Source organism: Pantherophis guttatus, chromosome 1 (genome assembly GCF_059756535.1).
Source record: "Pantherophis guttatus breed Tessera chromosome 1, ASM5975653v1, whole genome shotgun sequence".
NCBI lineage: Eukaryota > Metazoa > Chordata > Lepidosauria > Squamata > Colubridae > Pantherophis > Pantherophis guttatus.
Genome location: NC_142063.1, coordinates 250085608 through 250107536, shown reverse-complemented (window position 1 = coordinate 250107536; position 21929 = coordinate 250085608). Strand labels below are relative to the sequence as shown.

The following is a 21929-nucleotide window of genomic DNA, read 5'->3' as shown; positions in this document are numbered from 1 at the left end:
CTATTCCAAGCCTCCTCCCAGTCATTGAAATTTAGTCTGTAGCCAATATTTTTTTCCCAAATGCTTAGTTGATTCCTGGCTATTCCTTCTGCTCTGTCCTCGCCTAATAAGAGGTTGTAAAATCTCGCTAGCATTTTCTTTTCAATCCCCAGCATAATTTTATCTAAATTGTTGTACTTAGTCTCTATACCAAATTGATCCCTATCTTTTTGATATCTAGAGCTTATCTGCAGGTAGTTCCACCAGTCTAAATTAAAACCTTGATTACTTAGTGTTTCTCGTGATCTAAGAATACCATTTTCATCTAATATATCTTTGTACGTGCCAAATTTCAAGATATCCCTTTTATTAGTGGTAATCAACGCCTCCATAATTGAGAGCCAAATTGGTACTTTCGTATAAAATCTTTGTCTAATTTCTTCCCATGTTTGAATCAGGGTCTCCCTTAATTTGTGTCTATGGAAATATGAGTTCTTTTTATTCTTTGGGCCCCATAAATAAGCGTGCCAGCCTGCCTGTAGATCGTGGCCTTCTAGCGTCAGGATTCTCTTATTTTGTAATGAAACCCATTCTTTGATCCATACTAATTTGGCCGCTTTCTGATAAACTTGCCAATCGGGTAATCCGAAGCCACCCATGCTTCTTTTCCCTTGCAGTGTTTTATATGCAATCCTTGCCTTCTTCCCTTCCCACAAAAAGTCTCGCACCTTCCTTTCCAAATCTAGAAAATATTTTTTATCAATGTTCACTGGAATAGTTTGAAATAGAAATATAATCTTGGGGAGAATATTCATTTTAATTGCTGAAATCTTACCTGTAAAGGACAGTTTTAGCTTCTTCCATCTGTCTATATCCTGCTTTATTTTTTGTAGTAATGGACTGTAATTGTCCTCTTTTAAGGAGGAATACCTTGCAGTAATCCAAATTCCCAAATATTTTATTTTCTTTGCTATCTGAAGTTCTAGGGACTTTTCTAGCTCTTTCTTATTTATCTCTGTCATATTTCTTGCTAAAATTTTAGTTTTAGTTTTGTTAAGCTTAAAGCCAGCGACTTCTCCATACTGTTGTACTTCCTGGAGTAATTTGGGACCAGATTTCAAGGGATCTTCCATTATTAAGGCCACGTCATCTGCGAAGGCTTGTATTTTAAAAATTTCTTTCTTAATTTGTAATCCTTTGATTTCTTTGTTATCTCTAATCTTTCTGAGTAGGATTTCCAGCGCCATTATAAAGAGTAGAGGGGACAGGGGGCATCCCTGTCTAACTCCCTTTTGTATCCAAAATGTCCGTGTCTTGTCCCCATTTATTAATATGCTTGCTCTCTGTTTATAATAAATATTTTCGATCATCTTTCTAAAATTTGTCCCAAATCCCATCAAATCAATTTGGTTAATCATAAATTTTCAATTTAAATTGTCGAACGCTTTTTGGGCGTCCAAGAACACTAATGCCAGCTGTTTTTCCGGGTGCTGTTCATAATATTCTATGACATTTATTACCGTCCTCACGTTATCCCTCATTTGCCTCCCTGGGAGGAATCCTTTCTGATCACTATGAATCCAGCCATTTAGAATTTTTTTTAGTCTCTCCGCAATTATACTTGTATATAATTTGTAATCTGAATTTAACAAAGAAATCGGCCTATAATTTGCTATCTGTTTTGAATCAGCACCTTCTTTCAATATGAGGGTAATATAGGTTTCTTTCCAGGAATCTGGGATTCTTGTACCAACTAATACCTCATTAAATATGTCTAACAATTCTAATTGTAATTCTTCCTCGAATTTCGCATAAATTTCCCCCGGGAGACCATCTGGGCCTGGTGTTTTGTTTTTCTTGATTTTGGCAAGAGCCAATTTGAGTTCTTCCACTGTGATTTTGTTATTTAACATTCCTCTCTCTTCTTCCGTTATCTGTGGCAAGTTAGCTTCCATCAGGTATTGTACAGTTTTATCTGGATCAATCGCTTCCTCTTTATATAAAGCTTCGTAAAATTCTCTCGCTCTTTCTAACTTGTCCACTTCTTTTGTCAAGATATCTCCCTTGGAGTCTTCTAGTATAAGAATTTGATTTTTTTCCTGTTCTTTTTTTAATCTATATGCCAGCCATCTTCCCGACTTGTTGGCGTTCTCGAAGTGGTAGTGTTTTGTTCTCTTGATTTTTTGCGCCAGCTCTTCCTGATCCAGAATGTTAAGATTATGCCTTGCCATCATCCATTTTTGTTTGGCCATCTCGTCTCCCGGGTTTTGTTGTAGTTTGCTATCCGCTTCTTCTAGTTTCTTATTATAATCCTCTCTAACTTTCCTTTCTTCCTTATTTTTGAACGCCGTGTAAGATATCGCTACTCCTCTCAAATATGCTTTCATGGTATCCCATACAATTTCCTTCACCGTACCTTGCTTGCCATTCTCGATGAAGAAACTCTTAATTTCTTCATTTAATTTTATTATAAACTCTTTTTCATTCAAGAGGTTGGACCTTAGACTCCATCTTTGTTGTCTTCTCTTGTTAATATAGTGCCAATGTACTTCAAGAAGTTTATGATCTGTCCAAGTATTTATACTTATATCCACTTTCTTAATTTCTAGACCTAATTTTCTAGTAGTCCATACCATGTCAATTCTGGACCAAGAATTCTGTGGATTTGAGAAAAAAGTATATTGGGAATCGTGCGGGTGTAAAGTACGCCATATATCAATTAGGTTAATTTCGTCGACGAGATCAAAGAAGCTTTTTGGCAGAGGTAATCTTTTATTTCTTTTTCTCTCCCCACTTTTATAATCTTTCACTGGGTTAACAACTCCATTAAAATCGCCTAACATACATATTTCAGCATGGGCCCGACTCCCTAATTGTTCATGTAATTTTTTATAAAATTGTCCCTGTTTCTCATTTGGGGCGTATACTCCCACCAACATCATTTTTGCATTGCCTCTCCTAATTTCTACCATTAGAATTCTCCCTTTAGTATCTTTATACTTTAATTCTGCCTCGATTCCTTTTTTCACATATATCGCCACACCCCTTTTCTTTTTCTCTGCTAGTGACACAAATAGTTTGCCAAATTTAATAAATTCTAAACAATTTGCCTCATCTTCTTTTATATGAACCTCCTGTAAACAAATTATATCTGGGTTCTGTTTTACCAGTTTTGATAAAATTTTCTTTCTTTTTTTGTGGTCGTTTAAGCCATTGACATTTAAGGATAAAATTTTTAGGCCATCCATTTCTTATATTGTGTCCAGGTTCTAGTTCTTATTTGTCTTTAGCGTTACTGCTCTTACTGGTCTAATCTTCTTTCCTTGTCCTTCGGCTTCTTCTTTTTTCTTCTCCTCCTCTATATCTTCCTTTGTGATTTGCTCTTGTGAGGTTTCTTCTTCCGTGTTTACCGTATCAATCTCTTCTTTGTTAATTTGTTCTTCTTCCCCTCCTCTTAGTTGATCTAAAAAATCTTGTGCTTCGGCTAAGCTATCGATTTTAACTTTTCTTCCTTGCCATGATACTATCATCCCCTCTGGCAGGATCCATCGAAATGTAACATTCCTTCTGTTCAGTTGGCTTGCCAGAAACCTGTAGTTTTTCCTCACTTCCCTCACCCTTCTAGGTATCTGTTTCAGGATATTCACCTCCTTTCCTTGAAATACGACCCTTTCTTCTCTCGCTATGTTAAGAAGAATATCCCTCACTTTCTTCCTGGCGAACTTCACATGGACCTCCCTGGGGAGTCTGTTTCTTCTTACATAGTTCGTTTGAACCCTGTAAACCTCGTCAAGTTCTTTGATGATATCTTGTTTATCCTGTTGAAGGACATCTGCTATCTACTCGGCTATTTTATCGCTTAAGTCCTCTTCCTTCTCTTCGCAGATGTTTTGGAGGCGAAGGTAGTATGAAGCCTTATCCATTTCCAACTGTATCAGGGACTCTTCGATTCCTTTGTTTTGTATCGCGTATGTTCGGTCCACCATGTCTAGTTTTTTCTCACTTTGTTCCATCCTTTGTTCTACATTTTGGATTCTTCTCTCGTTATTCGCGATAGAGGCTTGGATCTTGGTCATTTTTGCGTCCAAAACATGAATATCCGTTTTAAGTTCAGAGTGACTATTTAACAATTTCTCCTGCATTGCTAACATGGTCTCTTGAATCAGGAATAGAGAAGATTGTACTGTTTGGAGAGTTGGAGTTGGTGGTGGCTTGTCTGACTTTTGTATACCTTCTAAAGGTTTCTGGATTACCGGGGACAGTGTTGTTAGGGTAGGATTAGATGGAGCTTTTTTGCCAGATTTCAGAATTGTCGATGTCATTGTTGCCATTTCTTTCAACGTTAACTTTTGTTCTCTTACGATTTTCTCAATATTTTTCCAAATGACCATTCAATAATTTTGCCCCTATTTCCTCTATCAATTCCTCTTCTTAAGTCTATTAAGAGATTTACTATCTTAATTAATTAGGGTCAATTCCTCAATTCATCAAAATACCTTCCTTAAGTCAAATCTTTATATTGCTCCGCAATTCTCAAAATTCCTTAATAAATTAGAATCTAAGAATTCCCAATAAATATTGTAATTATAGTATAGCTAAATTCAGATCTTAATATAAAAGTTAATATAAATAAGTTAATAAATGCTACGAATGATTCTTATGTATCTATATTCAAGACTTAGTATATGGGATTAATATAAATAAATTGATAAATATTACCTGTAAAAGTAAGTAATCTATGATAGATAAATGTAGATAAATATAACTAGATAAGTATAGATTTAAATAAACATATATAAAAATATAAATATAATAAATGTGATTATGTAATTAATTTGTTAATTTTATATCCGGGTCCTTATATATAAATATATAAATATACTTAATAACAACAAGGTAAAATCAGCACTTGAATTCTATATTCTATATTCCTTAACCATTTGTAATTCTTATTAATTCTTATTAGTACTATTATTCAGGAGATAACCAGGGTTCAAATATTAGAGATCCAATTAATCAGTTAATCAAAAGACGTGGAAAATCCAGATGGATTGTACTTTTATGCTGCATGGCTAGCTCTGGAGGGTACCAATTTGAGGAATGTTACCTTTTGTTTTCAAATCCGAACTTTTACTCTCTGTCACTCATACTGTAGTCACATCTCAGATTGACTACCATAACATCTTTACATGGGGATTCCCTTAAAGGCATTCAGAAGCTTTAACTGGTACAAAATGCAACAGCATGGGCAGTTGTCTGCAATCCAAGAATTGTGCACATTACACCTGTTTTATGAACTGTTACCAGTTTGGCTACCAGCTTGCTTCTGGATCCAATTCAAGATGCTGGTTGGAACCTTTGAAGTCCTCCATGAGTTGGGAATAGGTTATTTGAAGGCCCTCTGATCCCCAGTTACATCAACCCATCCCATCAAATCCAGCAGATGAAACATGGGGGTTTTATGGGGGGGGGGTCTTGTCACCTAGAGTTTTGTAGCACAGGACCTACAAGGAAAGCTTTTTCTAATGTGGCCCCTGTCCAATGGAACATCATTCCTGCCAAGGTGAATCTGGCCCCAACCCTGATGGCGTTCTGGAAGATCCTGAAAATATGATTTTGCCAATAAGCCTTGAGATCCCATGACAGAATGGAGCCTGTTAGATGACTGTACTATTACTACTATTTACTTTATTCATTAAACATGAAACTCAGTCAACTGAACATTCAAAAATGCATCACAAATGCCATTGACTGGTGCTAATGGTTGATATGGTTTGCTGCCAGTGTCCTAGGTATCAACCAAGTATCTTCTTAAAATATACAATGTTCCAAGTAGCACATTTTTTTGCAGGTCCGCTGATGTCATTGTAGGAATCTGCAATTTATTGATGTGTTTTGTAAAATTCTTGGGCATAGTACCAAGTTCCCCGATGACAATGGGTATCACTGTTGCATGTTTTATCCATAACTGTAGTTTCAATGGCTAGGTTGCGATATTTCATGATTTTTTCCAGTTCTTTTTCTTCGACTCTGACGTCTCCTGGTACAGCGATATCAATAAATTGTATGCTTGACAACTATGATATCTGGCGTGTTGTGTTCCAAATGACGATCTATCTGTATTCGAAAGTCCCACAATATCTTCACCGTCTCAGTTTCGACAACTTTTTCCACTTAATGGTCCCATGACATTTTGGATACAGATAGGGCATATTTTTTACATAATGACCAGTGGATTAATTTAGCAACTCGATCATGTCTAGCTTTGTAATCAGTTTGTGTGATTTTGCTGCACTCACATATTAAGTGTGAAACAGTTTCAACTTTGTCATTGCAAAGTTGGCAGTCTGCATTGTCAGTGGATTTTTGTATCTTTGCTTTCATGGCATTCGTTTGTAGTGCTTTTTCTTGAGCAGCAAATATTAAAACTTCCATTTCTTTCTTGATGGTTATTATTATTACATCATCATCATAATTATTATTATTACTATTATTATTATCCCATCTTGCCACAAGGCAAATGCTGAAGGTAGGAAAAGGAGAAAGAGGGAAGGGGGAAAACGTCTCCACAATGTTCCTGTAGCCTTCAGGGGGAAGGTATTGGGAGGTCGATGCACGCTGTCCTCTCCCATCTGCCCCCTTGTCTGTCATCTCACAGTGACATCGCAAGTGTCACTGTGAGATGGGCATCTACACAAACAGCTAGCTGATGATAGATGATAGATAAATAGAGAGAGATTTCATTCATGGACAGTTAACATATTGTGAAATAAAGTAGAAATGGAGTTCTGACCTCCAGAAGGTTCCCTAAGGTCTACCAAGCTTCAAGGAAGACTTTCATCCATCCCACTTTCTTTTTGTATTTTCTAATACAAAAGAAGTTTGTATTATTTGTAGCTCGAGGTTGAACTATGGGGTCCTTGGTGCTCTCTGAGCTCGATTGTTTGCTTGCAGATGTTTCATTACCCAACTAGATAACATTATCAGTGCTGTTCAGTGTGGGGCTTCCTCCTTCTTAATATACATTGCTTATTGGTGGTAGCGGAGGTGTGGTTTTCTCTTTGGTAGCTCCTTGATTGTTTTCTGGTTGATTTTTTTGCTGGTATTAATTCCTGATTGCATGTTTGGTGTTAATTCCTGTGTTGGTGTAGACTGTTGGAGAGGATATGTTCCAATCTTTTTAGTTCCTTCTTAGCTTTTTTAGCTGCCTCTTTTGTATGGTGTGTAAATATGATTTATCTCTACATGCTTCCTGATTTGTCTGAATGCCAAGCTTCTAGGAATTCCATAACATTTTTGGATTTAGCTCAGTATAGAGTGCTCACTGTTTCCCAGTTGAAACTTTGGTTGTGTTTATCCATATGTTGTAAGTGTAAGGAGTTTTCTTCATGTCTTCTGACTGTGGATTTTATTTCTTGGAAGATGTTGTTGATTGTGTCATGTGTCTTCTCTAGTTGTTCCTTTTTTATTATGATAAAGGCGCCATCTACATACCAGATCTATTCTGTGGTTGTATGTATCAGTGCACTGTAATTTCTAGATACGGCATTATAGTTTCTGCTATGAACCCTGACAGTGGTGATCCCATGGGTGATTCTCTCTGATTTTTTGGTATATTTGTACATCACTAAAAGTAGGTACTGAGAAAAAGCTTGAGGAGGTCCATGATTCTGTGTATTTCAATCTTGGTGTTTTTGGCTAGGTCAGGTATGTTGTGTAATAGTAGTAGTAGTAGTAGTAGTAAAAGTAGCTTTTTATTGATTGGTCTTACAACAACAAAAAAACTAAAATAGATAAATAAAATAAAATAACAAATAAAATAACAAATAACAAAGTAAAAAATAAAAATAAAATAAAATAATAAAATAAAATAAAAGTGAAATGCAGAGTCTTCTTCCAGAAAAAAGAAATACAATAATAAAATACACATGCATTAAATATAAAGAATCAAGATTCAAATAATTGCATTGCCTTTAAACCTGACTAGGTGGCTCAGTGGCTAAGACACTGAGCTTGTCGATCAGAAAGGTCAGCAGTTCAGCGGTTCGAATCCCTAGTACAGGTCTCCTGCATGAGCAAGGGTTTGGACTAGATGACCTCCAAGGTCCCTTCCAACTCTGTTACTGTTACATCGCCTTGATGTGATACCATGATCTCTTTGATCTAATGGGTTTATAATGTCTATAAACACTTTTCTTAAGGAAAGAATCACTATAATACATGCCAAATAAGACTTCTTTCCTGATGTCAATCTGGTCATCATTAACAAAACCACAACACTTGGTGGTTTTGAGTGAAGGGGAAGTGTGAAACAGGTATCCCTTCCCACCCTACTGTATCTGATGAGAAAGAAGGGAAAAAGGCAACTCCTGCCATTCTTTTTTCTCCTTTCCACCTTTATGGTTTGTGCAATGTCCTTCACTATTCATCCCCTGCATGATACTGATCCAGGTTGTGTTTTATGTGGATATGGCTTTATTAAGTTAATTCTGGATTGCAAAATGGTTGTTTATGAAATGATACTGCGATTTAGGCTTGCTTTCTGATGTCAACAGTCCAGAGTTCAAACCCTTTAAAGAAACAAAGTCAGTCAACCGTGCATCCTTTCATAGTCAACAGATAAAAGCCTGCTTCTAAATTTCAGGAGTGTCATTTTCCTTCTGCTCTGTTCAGTGCTTTATTTCTGAAAGATATTAAATAATCATCAAGAAAGAACCATAAAGGTAATTCTAAAAGATTTATTCCTAGCATTAAGACAGATGATAGTAGTTTATTAGAAAATGTTTGATTAAGATGTTAATGATTTTAAGCTTCGTTTTAAAGTAGTTCTGTGACGTTTTACTATTAACAGGTATAGCACATACATTGTTTCATTTTTTAAAAAAAAAAGTCATGTGGATGCAAGGATCAAAAAATTCATACATTTGTTTAGGATTAAACCAGTTTGACTTCATATATTAACCAGAATATTAAACTGATCAGTGCTATTAAAAGGTATTAAGACTTTTTGCATATGAGGCATGCATATGGTCATCTAATCATTAGAATATCAACTAGATATGTACATCTGTAATTACTATAAACTAGAAATCAGAAGGAGCTGAGTAGTATCTCACAAAAGCTTATGCCTCTTAATAAAAAGTGTTAATTTGGAAAGATGCTATCAGACTCCTGATTTGTTACTATCCCAGACTAACACAGTTCTCCTCATACAATGTATACAAAGAGTATACAAACTTCCTTGTTTTCCTCTTGATAACATTGAAGACCATAAATGTAACTTTTTGAGTTACATTTATGAGTTTTAACAGTTGTAGAAAAAAAAAGTAGACTTTTTCCAGGTTGTTTTCTCTTGGGGATCATCGCTGAAGAAGGCTGCCAAATGTGAATTATTGAAACAATAATTTCAGTAATTGTGAAGTGAGAGATCTTGACCCTCTGTTTATGCTGCTAGCATTAAGGAAGGGGAAAAAACCCTTTAATTTCTCTTTTATTGCAGCCCTGTTATTATGGAAAAAGCAGAACATGCAGCATTATTCAACTATAAAGGGTATAATTTAGCAAAAGAATTCATGAAACTTGATCTCGTTGAAGCAGTAGAAGATTTTGAAACCAGGGACAGTGATATATTCATAGACACTTATCCAAAGTCTGGTAAGAATTCTGTAATATGACATGAGCAATGTATATTTAAATTTCATACTGTAACTAAACTTTCTCCTTGGGAAGTTTCATTCTGCCCCTCTGTATGAAAGTAATATAGAAAGCTAGCATCCGCCCTCCTAAAAAAATGAAATATTCTAGAAAATATTAAAAAGGCAGAATATTATATTTTCCCTAAAGGAGAAATACGTTTCTAAAGACATAAACTCAGAGCCTCAGCTCCCTGCCCTCCCAGCAGATATTTTGGTGCCAACCTATCTACAAGACAAAAGCCTGGCCCAGTTTATCTACAAAACAAAAGACCTTCATCCTACTTGGAACTGAACCCAGAGGGACATTTCTTCCAACACTTGTGAATAGATACATTGCACTGATTATGTTGATTTCGTTTGGAATTCTGTACATGTGAGTTCCCCTCTTCACAAATAAATGCCTTTATTTTGGAACTTGGTCTGTATCATTGAAATCAGGCATTTCTTACAGAACATGCCTTGCTCACAGAACAAGCCTCACATTTCTTACATGTTGTGCATTGTTCACAGAACAAGCCTCATTGAATGCATGGTTCTACCTCCCCTTTGTTTTTTTAAGATTCTGGAGTATTTTCTATGCTGTGACTTTGAAAAAACAATTTCCAAGCTCCTTTTTTTCTCCAGAGCTCTAGAGCTAGAAAGAAGGAAAAAATGTATCTACAGTATGCAACACCACTTCCTTCCTTCCTTCCTTCCTTCCTTCCTTCCTTCCTTCCTTCCTTCCTTCCTTCCTTCCCTCCTTCCCTCCCTCCCTCCCTCCCTCCCTCCTTCCTTCCTCCCTCCCTCCCTCCCTCCCTGAGGAACTCTTGGAAGAAGAGCTCTAGAAGTAGCAAAAAATCATCCTTTTACTATGAAATTAATTCCTTCCTACTCCAACAAGGGACAAACATAAGCCCCAGAGTTTAGAAGTTCGTACATATGGGGACATAGGTTTGATAGCCTAAAAGCTCTCAAACCGGACCTTCAGAATCATAGACTACCTCATACAACTCACTATATAATCAAATACTATTCTTATATACTATAAGCAAATACTATTTAAAACATATTTAAATGCTAAATGGAACATTTCTAGATTCTAAGTGAGTTTTCTCTCTAGATGATATATTTTTTTTATTTATTTATTTATAATTTTTTATTACTTTAACATTACAAACAACATATACAATATTTCACCCTGTGCTATACATAAGAAAGGAAGATTTGGTTCTTCGGATATATCCTCATGATCGCCAAAATCCACGTTCTCGGGGTACAGGTACCGAAGCATCCAATTTTCCCATTGCTTTCCCCATCATTTCAAATATCATTTCCTCCAATTGTTGCCAAAAATTTTTAACTTTATCACATTTGTACCACATATGTTCATAAGTCCCTAATTCCATATCACATCTCCAACATTGTTTACTAATTTTGTTATCCATTAATGACAATCTTAATGGAGTCAAATACCATTTCCGAACAACCTTATAATTATGCTCTTTAATCCTTACAGATAAAGTCTTCATAATTCTATTCTTCCAATTCACGTTCCAATCTAAATCTGATATTTTAATATTAAGTTCTTTTTCCCAATTCGTCTTCATCACCCTTTGTGGTTTTCCATCAAAATTTATAATCTTATATATCTTACTAACGAGTCCCTTTAGCCCGATTTCATCTTTCATAATTTGGAATACTAAATGTTCAAATTCAGTTTTACTTTTACTTATCGAACAGTTGTCCCTTACCTTCTTAGTCCATTTTTCTATCTGTATTTTTTCAAACCAGCCTAAACCCAATTTTTCAATGATTTCTTTTTTCCTCCTTTCATTTTCTGAAGTTTTTAACCAATCTATTATAGTTTGTATATTTTCATCTTCCATTACCCTATCACGACTTATATTAGTTTTAATCGGCCAATTTTCAATTGTCTTCCCTAAGAAAATTATATCTGGAATTAAAATTTTAACAAATTTATTCCAAATTTTACTCAGTCCCTTTAACCAATAGCTATTAATTACACATTTTGATTTTGCTTTATCTAAAAACCATGTTGAGCCAACTCTCTTGATGTCTTTTAATTCTAAATCTCTCCAATGACTATCTTCACCTTTAAATATTTTTACCACAGTCCGAATAGCATAAGCCCAATAAAAATTGAGTAGTTTGGGGATTCCTAATCCACCTTCCTTTTGATTTTGATACCACATTTTCTTCACTAATCTAGGTCTTTTCCCACCATTGCAAAATTTATCCAATTTCTTCTGATATCCTTCAATATCTTTCTCTGTCAAGTTTAACGGTAACATCTCAAATAAAAAATTGAACTTTGGCAACAACATCATCTTACACATTGCAATTCTACCAAACCAAGACAACTTTATCATTTTATATTTATCTATCTTTTTCTCAATTTCATTCATCACCACTTCATAATTTAGTTTTTTCATTTCTTTAACTTCGAGTGAAAGTGTTATGCCCAAATATTTCAATGTTTTTTTAATCCTTATCCCAAGTTGTTCTTGCATATTCTCCCACTCCTTATTATTATTCATTAATAGTTCAGATTTTGACCAATTTATTTTCAAACCTGTCATTTCCTCAAATTCTTCCAAATGCTTATGTATCTTTTTCAAATCTTTCTCTATATCTTTCAAAATAATCAAAGAATCATCCGCATACAGATTTATCTTATATCCCTTCTACCCTTCCAATTCTTCATCTTTTTCTATCATTTTTGTCAAAATTTCCATAACTAATAAAAATAATGTTGGAGACAGGGGACATCCTTGTCTCTTACCCGCTTCCAATCTTATCTCTTCTGTCAGCCTTCCATTCACCTTCACTCTTGCACTACTTTTTTGATACAGTTTTGAAATAACATGTATAAACTTATTACCAAAACCTAGTACCTCAACAATTGTTTTAATAGTTTCCCATTGTACAGAGTCAAAAGCTTTAAAAATATCTAATGATACTATACCTATTTTATCAGCATTATATTCAGCAACATCTATAATATTTAATACTCTTCTGACAATATCACTCATGTATCTACCCTTCACAAAACCTACTTGGTTATGACTTATATACCTATCTATAAATCTACTTAATCTATTACTTATAATGGCAGTAAATATCTTTGCATCTTGATTAATTAAGGAGATGGGCCGATAGGACTCAATCCTTTCTAAGTCTTTATCTGGTTTAGGGATTATAGATATCACCATTCTGTTCCATGACAACGGAACTTCTCCATCATGTAAAATTCCGTTAAATAGTTTTTGCAATTTTGGTATTATTATTATTATTTCCTTAAATTCTTTATAAAACTCAGCAGGTAATCCATCTTCACCTGGAGCTTTCCCTAATTTTATTTTTTGTATTACTCCATTAATCTCGTCTTGTGTTATATCTTCTTCCATCAAGTCTTTATATGTTTGGTCAATTTTCACAACATGTTTTTCTAAATAACTTCTCAGTTTTTCCCGATCAATTAATTTTTTCGAATATAAATTTTGAAAAAAGTTCCTGACCACTTCACATTTTTCTAATTTTTTATAGCATCTTATACCCTTATCATCTATCAAGGCTCCAATTTCTCTCTTCTCTCTTTTATTTTTCGCCATCCTTGCCAATAACTTAGAGTTTTTATTGCTAAATTCAAAAAAATTCCTATTTAAATATCTCATATTCTTTTTTACCAATTCTATATCTTCTTCTATCAATTTATTTTTTAGCAAATTTAGTTCCTCCAAAATTTTTTTTTCTTTAGTAAGCAAAAATTGATTCTCCAATTCCTTAATCTGGCTTTTATCTTTTTCAATTTTATTTTTATAATTTTTATATTTTCTGCTTGATAACTTGATACTTTCCCCTCTAAACACTGCTTTCATCACATCCCAAACAATTTCAAATTTAACCTCTCCATTATCATTCAATCTCCAACATTCTTCCCATTTTTTAAATATCCATTTTTTATCCTCCTCATTTTTATACAGTTTTTCATCATATCTCCAACAACTTCCTTTTTTCTCAAAATTAAAATCTATTTCCATCGTAACTTCTGCATGATCAGAATCCTTAAAAATTCCCACATCTATCTTATCCACATTATTCAACAAGTCTTTAGAAACTAAGATATAGTCAATTCTTGAATATGTATTATGTATCTTAGAATAAAAAGTGTACACTCTTTCAGTTCCTTTCACTTCTCTCCAGGCATCCACCACGCCGTTTTGAAACATCCATTTATTTAAGGTCCCCATTTTATTTGCTCCTCCACAACGAGTGGGGTTAGTACTATCTATTTTATCTCTAATTAAATTAAAATCCCCAGCCACAATTACTTTCCCTACACTTTCAATTTCCAAAATTTTAGTTATTTTTTCAAGAAATTCTTTTTGCTTCTCATTCGGTAAATATAAATTGACCAGTGTCACTTTTTCCTCATTAATATTTCCCACAATTATTACATATCTTCCTTCTTCATCCACAATTACTTGTTCTTTTTCAAAATATACCCTATCTGATATCAATGTTGCAACTCCTCTAGCTTTTGAAGTTCCAAAAGATTTTTCATAAATTTGCATACCCTTTATATACATTTTATTTGAGTCTTCAGATTTCTGATGGGTTTCTTGCAAAAATAATATATCTGGTAGATCTCTTTTAATTTTAAGTTCCAATCATCTTCTCTTGATCTGATTCCCTGTACTCTTCACATTCCATGTCATTATTTTTATTAAACCCATTTAAACTGTAACTTTTTTAAACCTTTCCCCTCCTCTTCCTTTCTGTGCCCAGATCCCAGCACCAGTCTCCCACATTCCAAACAACATTCAACATAGAAGAAAAAAAATAAAAAAATAAAATAAAAAAGGACAAAAGACACATCAAACATTAAATAACAAACAATCTTCGTCCCCCACATCCTCAATCGGTTTCCGCCTCTATAAAGAGAGTGGGGGAGAGGGGACGTGCTAATGGTCGGGTCACTTCTTTCGGGTAGTCTACTTAAATTCATCTCTCAGAGAAAAGGGTGGTAACTTCTCCCCGCACTCAGCTTCCTGCAATTCTTTTTCAAGATCCTACAATTTCTTATCCACTCCATCTCCCATTATATCATCACGACTTTTCTTTTGTTCAACTGTCACAGGTGAGATTTCCTTCCGCTTTAATCCTTTAGGGTCTTGTCCAGCAGCCCCTTTTTCTTCTGGTGTTGATGTTTTTGCATATGTTCCACCCATCTTGATTATTTGATCTTTTATCTCTGTTATGTCCTCATACTTTACAATCAATCCAAGTTCATGTAAGTATGACACTGCATCTGTTTCCAAAGTAATTATTTGCATTCTTCCTTTATAAAAAATTTTTAGTTGCTGTGGCAGCCTCCAGTTATATTTGATTCCATTGTCTCTCAGAACCTTTGTAATTGGCTTCAAAAAAAATCTCCACACTCTTTCTTCTCTTGATATATCCAGAAAGACTTGAATAATTTTCTCCTCAAATTTCAAAGCTTCACCCATCTCTCTCACTTTCACCATCACTTCCAGTTTGTCACTAAGATTTGCAAATCTGACAAGTACATTTCTATTTAAGCCGTTTTGTCTTTTAAACCCAATTCTAAAAACACTTGCCAGATTTGTTGCTGTAAATGTGATTTGTGTATCCAGGTCATTGAGCCATTTTAAAACTCGTTGTTTCAAATTGTCCACTTTTTCTTCTTGAATTCCTCGAATAACCAGATTATATTTCCTTGCTTCTTCTTCCAAAAGACAAATTTTTTTATCTTGTTGTTCATTTTTTAAAAAAAATTCTCCAATTTGCCGATCTATCTTTGCATCATGTGTATGAATCTGCTCAATTTCATCTTTAATTATTGTCATTTCTACTGTTTGCTTTGCAAAATTTTCATTCATTTCTTGCTTCATTCTTTTAATTTCCAATATCATATTATCCATACTATCTGACAGTCCTGATATCTTTTCACCAATTTTAGTTAAAGCCACAGCAACTTGTTGCATTTCTAAAGATTGTTGGGTCGCCATTTTTTAATAAGTTTTAATTATCCACTTTTGCCAAGAGGGTCTATAATGAAGATTAAGGGACAGCAATTCACAATTGAAGCTGAGACAGCTTATTATTGCACTCAAAAGGACCAGCAATAAAAGTTTATAGTTGTCAATTCAGCTTACGTAATTTCCCTAAAAAAAAAAAAAGAAAAAGCTAACATCCGTTGGAAGGCACTGCCCAGAAATGCGTTTTGCCGCTTCGGCTCAGGCACTTTCACAAACAAAAGATCAACTTAAAATTCACATATTCTTCAAGAGAAAAAAACAAAACCCTTTCCACCGGTCTTTTGATGTTCCGTGCCTTTATCCCCCAGCAAAAACAAACACAGATCGCGGTAATAATGAGAACAAAGGCAACTATTTGCTCCAAATACGCAATCGCGATTGCCTATCTGGTCACCCCTCGCTCCTTCCACTTTCCCACGCTATGAAAAGCTTCAAAATTCGAGTCGTTCAGGGTGACCTACCGATTCAAAGTCAGTCTACTGGGCCAGTAGCTCTTCCGATACAATTTATAAAATTTTGGTCCTTATCGGTGCATTTCAAACACTTTAATCCACATTTATCTTCCGTAAAATGCCCTGCGAAGTGGAGAAAACGTCCTCACACCACCACGGCCATAACCACGCCCCCCCTCTAGATGATGTATGAGTATGTGATACAGCTACGTTTTTTTCCCGCTTAGTGATTAATTATTTCTTAATTATTTCTTTGCTTAGTGATACAACTTTGGTGATATAAGTACCGTATTTTCCAGCGTATAAGACGACTTTTTAACACATGAAAATCTTCTCAAAAGTCGGGGGTCGTCTTATACGCCGGGTGTAGTTCTCCTGTAACCAGGCAGACCAGCCCGAAAGGCTCTGACGAGCCTTAAATGGCTCTGGCGATCCCAGCTCTGGCGATCCCAGCTCTGACAATCCCAGCTGAGTTCCCTGCAACTCAGCTGGGATCGCCAGAAACCAGGTAAAAGGGAAAAAGTTTTTTCCCTTTTACTCTGACGATCCCAGCTCTGACGATCCCAGCTGAGTTCCCTGCAACTCAGCTGGGATGGCCAGAGCCATGTAAAAGGGAAAAAGTTTTCCCCCTCCAGCTTGCTTACCTCAGCTGCTAATCGCAACGCTTGCCTTGCTTTGCTTACTTGAATCTATTCAGGCAAGCAAGCAACTCCCTGCCTGCAATCAAGCAAGGAGTTAGTTGTGGACTTCAACTCCCAGAATTCCTCAGCCAGCAAAGCAAAGCTGGCTGAGGAATTCTGGGAGTTGAAGTCTACAAGTCTTAAAGTTGCCAAGGTTGGAGACCCCTGTTCTATTGGGTAAGATTTTTCCCCTTTGGGAGCTTTAAAAAAAATAGTCAATTGGGGTTTTTTTAGTTGTTCTTTTTTAGACCTAGCCATTTAGGAAGCCGTTTAGGAAGTTTTAAATTTAGCTTTCATATAAAAATAAAAATAAAATAAAATAAAATAATATTTGTGCAGCTTTCTGAGATTTAGTGTGTTTCTGTAGTGTTTCACTCCAACTACACAAACACACAAAATCTCACAAAGCTGTATGTGGAATTTTGTGTGTGTAAAGTGTGAAAGGTGGTTTTTTGGACTTTTTGTGGCTGTGTGAGGTTCCTGCTTGTTGCAGGGGCCATTTTGGGTCTAGCACAGCTGCTTTTACATTGTGGGTGAGCCAGTTGTGTTGTGTTGTGTGTGTTTAGAGTGTGAAAGTTTTTTGGGGGGGCTTTTTGTGGCTGTGTGAGGTTCCTGCTTGTTACAGGGGCCATTTTGGGTCTAGCACAGCTGCTTTTACATTGTGGGTGAGCCAGTTGTGTTGTGTTGTGTGTGTTTAGAGTGTGAAAGTTTTTTGGGGGGGCTTTTTGTGGCTGTGTGAGGTTCCTGCTTGTTACAGGGGCCATTTTGGGTCTAGCACAGCTGCTTTTACATTGTGGGTGAGCCAGTTGTGTTGTGTTGTGTGTGTTTAGAGTGTGAAAGTTTTTTGGGGGGGCTTTTTGTGGCTGTGTGAGGTTCCTGCTTGTTACAGGGGCCATTTTGGGTCTAGCACAGCTGCTTTTACATTGTAGGTGAGCCAGTTGATGTTTTTTAATTTTTATTTGGTGTGCATTGGAAGAGGGGCAGTCTTATATGGCAAGTATAGCCCAAACCCTATATTTTAACAGGAAAAGTTGGGGGTCGTCTTATATGCCCAGTTGTCTTATACGCCGGAAAATACGGTAATGTGAAACCCAGATAATTCCTTTAACTTTAAAACAAGTTGATTTTCATTTTTAGGAACTATCTGGACCCAGAATATTGTATGCTTGATTTTGTACGAAGGCCATCGGAATGGAACAGAAAATATTTCCATATCACATCGGTGTGCATCCATAGAAAACAACTTACACAATGTGGATATCACCCAGATGCCATCACCTCGTGTCCTCATGTCCCATCTGCCATATTACCTAGTTCCCAAGAAACTGAGGGCCAAAAAAGGAAAAGTAGGTCAATCTTGTTACTCTATTCTGATTATAAAAATGAGTTAGCTGATAAACTATAATGATTGTATAAGTATATTTATGTATATATGTGTTTATATTCATAGAGGAGAAAAGCAGGAATGAACATTAGAGTACAGATTGTAGGAGAAAAAGCACTGTAATGCAACTGTATTCATTAGATAAAATGAACTGTATCAATTAGATAAAATCCTGAGTGCTTGAAAGTAGTGGACTTTGCTCACTTTATATAGAAGAGGCTTCCCCTGCCAGTGTTGGTAGGAGTGTTCTTGGTTGTTCCTTGATTAGGCTATTGTTTATTGTGTGACTATCTAAATTAGTGGTTCCTTGATTAAGGTATTTATCGTTTGATTGCTAATATAGCCATGGCTTAGGACCTGGTTATCTACGGGACCGCCTACTACCACCAATAGCCTCCCACCGGCCAGTACGCTCTCATAGAGAGGGACTCCTCCGGGTGCCGTCAGCCAAACAATGTCGGCTGGCGACCCCTAGGGGGAGAGCCTTCTCTGTGGGGGCACCTACCATCTGGAATGAGCTCCCCCCAGAGATACGGAGGATCCCGGATCTGCGCACCTTCCGCCGCGCTGTGAAGACCTTTTTATTCCATCAGGCGGGCTTGGCCTAATCTCTTCCCTTTTTAAACATGTAAATTTTAATCTGTTTTTAAATTATTGGGGTGTTTTAAATTTGTCTGGGCCAAAATGATTTAATCTGATTTTATCTGGTTTTTTAAATTTTTTGTATCTATGTTATTTTATTGTTTGGCTGTTCACCGCCCTGAGTCCTTCGGGAGTAGGGCGGTATACAAATAAAATAAAACATAAAATAAAACAATTACTGTATAGCCAATTACTCTAGCTCAATGTACTCTAATTCATGACATGGAAATGAGAATAAAATGTGGGCCAGTGAAATATAGTTTATATCAGGAAAAGGGAAACATTTATATAATTTTATAAGAATGTTTTTCAATGTACTTTAGAATGTATCCTCAGTTTATTAAAAATGAATATATTTATTACAGATTACATATAATATATATTCTTGCAGGTTATTTACGTATACCGAAATCCAAAAGACACTTTAGTGTCCCTTTTTCATTTTATCAACTCATTCAGGGCAGTGGAAAATTCATATAATTTGGAGGAATACATGGAAAGATTTTTATCTGGAAACGGTAAGATGGAAATAAAAACTTTAATTATCACAACACTGTCAAAAAGGGCTGGTTTGCTAGTGTGTCCCCTTGGAGTTATTAACAACAACAACAACACACAGTTTGAAGCATTTCAGCAATAGGAGAGAACTTTACATTTAATGAATCCAAAGTTTCCTCATTCTCCAATGAAACTCCAGGCTAAATCTCACTTTGCACAGTTGCTCATATTGGTTTGTGTGTGGGGAAAAATTAAACACTCATAAACTTCCACCTCTCTCTATTAAAATAAAATCCATGTCAGCCAACATAGCGATAAGGATCTAACGGGGTCCACTAGAGGAACTGCATTAAACAGTAATGGTGTAAATCTGGCCAGAGACAACATGTGGCTTGGATGAGTTGGAAAACAATCCCAACTGAGTCATTTTTCAACTCAGGGCTATCATTAATTGTCTTCACTGCCTTGCCTAACAATCCTCATCCCTGCTCTTCCTGGATGTTAAGCAACCCGGCTGGCAATTAAGCAGAGCAACGGGTGTCTCTGGGGTAGGGGAGATCCTGGGAAGCCTAGTGCAGGCCCAGGCATGTGCTGCAACACTTTTACAGCCCACTCATGGCCTGCCCATGGGCCTCCACGGCCTGTCCCACTCTCTGAGGCAGCCCACGCTCTGCTTCCTAGACCTCAGCATCCCATAGGTCCCATAATTCATGGTAGCTGCTCCCAAAATTGCGGCCATTTGTGGAATGGAGAAACACAACCTCCACTGTAGAGGAACAGGCTAAGGGACACTGTAGAGAAACATTGTAGAGGGAGAAACATTGGGGAACAAGAACAACCTGTTCTTGTTCCCCAATGTGATCCCTGCAGCTCCAGAGATCACGCTGGGGAAGGAGAGCAGGCCACTCAGTCCCGCGGCCTCCTGGAGGCCATTTGGGTCTGCCTTGGAAGCAGAGACCATTTGGGGAGTTGCTGCAATGAATTGGGGTCTGCTCTGACATGATGCCCACTTCCTGGACACAGCCATATGGTGGAGCCATTTTCACTATGTAGGAAGGCCACATGGTGGAGTAGCTGCTTCCAGAAGGAGATCTATAGCACCAAAATGGCAACTGACTCATCAGTGATGGAGGTAGGACGGCTGGACAGCAGCCAGCGCTTCCTTGTCGATTTGGCCGTAATTGCGCTCCGTAGAGGAGAGCATTCTAGAATAGAAGGCAATGGGGGCCTCTCTGCCATCTGGGAGGGCGTGGCTTAGAAGGCCCCAATTCCAAACAGGGAAGCGTCAGCAACGAGAACTAAGGGAAGGCTGTCAGTATATTGCACCAAGACAGCCTTGGATGTCAGGAGGGATTTGACAGCCGAAAAAGAGGCGGCTTTCTGGGGTCCCCAACGCCAGGGGGTCTTTTTATCTAATAAATGGTGCAGAGGTGCAAATGGTGCAATGGTTCGGCCACTGAAGCCTTGTGGGGCAAAAAGGAGCTGTAAAAATTTAAGAGGCCGAGGAAAGCTTGCAAGTCTGTCTTGTTGTTTTTTTTTATTGAAAAAGTTTTACAATTACATTTTCTCCCCATTTCCCCCCCCTAACCTCCCTAACCCTCCCTAACCCTCCCTTCCCCCCCTGACTTCCTCAGAATATAATCCAAATCAAAATCCCCTTTTTATAAAACTTGAACCCATCCACCCCCTATATATTTTTCACATCTTCACAAAATTCTATTATTCTATCCCTATATAATACTTTCAATTAAAAGCTATCTGGTATTTCCTAGTTTGATATTTATTCTGCACATAGTCTATCCACTTTTTCCACTCCCATAGATAAGTCTCTTGTGAACGATCTTTTAAGTATGCTGAAATCTTTGCCATATCTGCAAAACTGGCCATCTTCAAAGTCCATTCTTCAATAGTAGGCATAGCTTCATTTTTCCAATATTGACCTATCAATAATCTCGCTGCTGTTATCATATACAATATCAACTTTGTTTCACCCAATGTAAAGCCCTTAACTATACCCAACAAAAACAATTGTGGAGAAAACTGAATTTTTTTCTTCAGAACATTCTGCATAACCCACCAAATTTTTATCCAAAAGGCCTTCACTTTCTTACAAGTCCACCACATATGATAATATGTGGCGTCTAAGCAATCACATCTCCAACATTTTGGTTGAACATTAGGGTACATGCATGACAGTTTCTTAGGATCTAGATGCCATCTATAAAACATTTTATAAAAATTTTCCCTCAAATTCTGCGACTGAGTAAATTTAACATTCTGAACCCATATTTTTTCCCATGTTTCCAACATCACTGGTTCTGCAAAATTTTGTGCCCACTTTATCATACAATCTTTAACCAATTCAGTTTCTGAATCTCTTTCTAACAAAACATTATATACCCTTTTAATATGCATTGGACCTTTCTCTTTTATATGTCTAACCAATTCCTCCTCATGCATCATTATACCAGTTTTTTGGTCCTCTTTCCACCTCAGTTGAAGTTGATTATACTGTAACCAAGTTAAATTAGTTCCTT

General features: G+C 36.5%; 1 protein-coding gene across 8 annotated transcripts in view; it reads left to right on the top strand.

The window, feature by feature from the left end:
• LOC117658132 (amine sulfotransferase-like) overlaps positions 1–21929 on the top strand; it is a 39031-nt gene that overhangs the window by 5861 nt on the left and 11241 nt on the right. For 7 of the 8 annotated variants that reach the window (XM_060692169.2, XM_087882681.1, XM_060692168.2 and 4 more), the window contains 3 exons: positions 9479–9633; positions 18006–18214; positions 19286–19412. In XM_060692169.2, the coding sequence (XP_060548152.2) occupies positions 9489–9633; positions 18006–18214; positions 19286–19412 (481 nt within the window). In that variant the 5' untranslated portion in view covers positions 9479–9488. Of the gene's footprint in view, positions 1–5025; positions 8703–9478; positions 9634–18005; positions 18215–19285; positions 19413–21929 lie in introns of those variants that run through there. The other variant, XM_060692167.2, reaches the window with a different exon arrangement.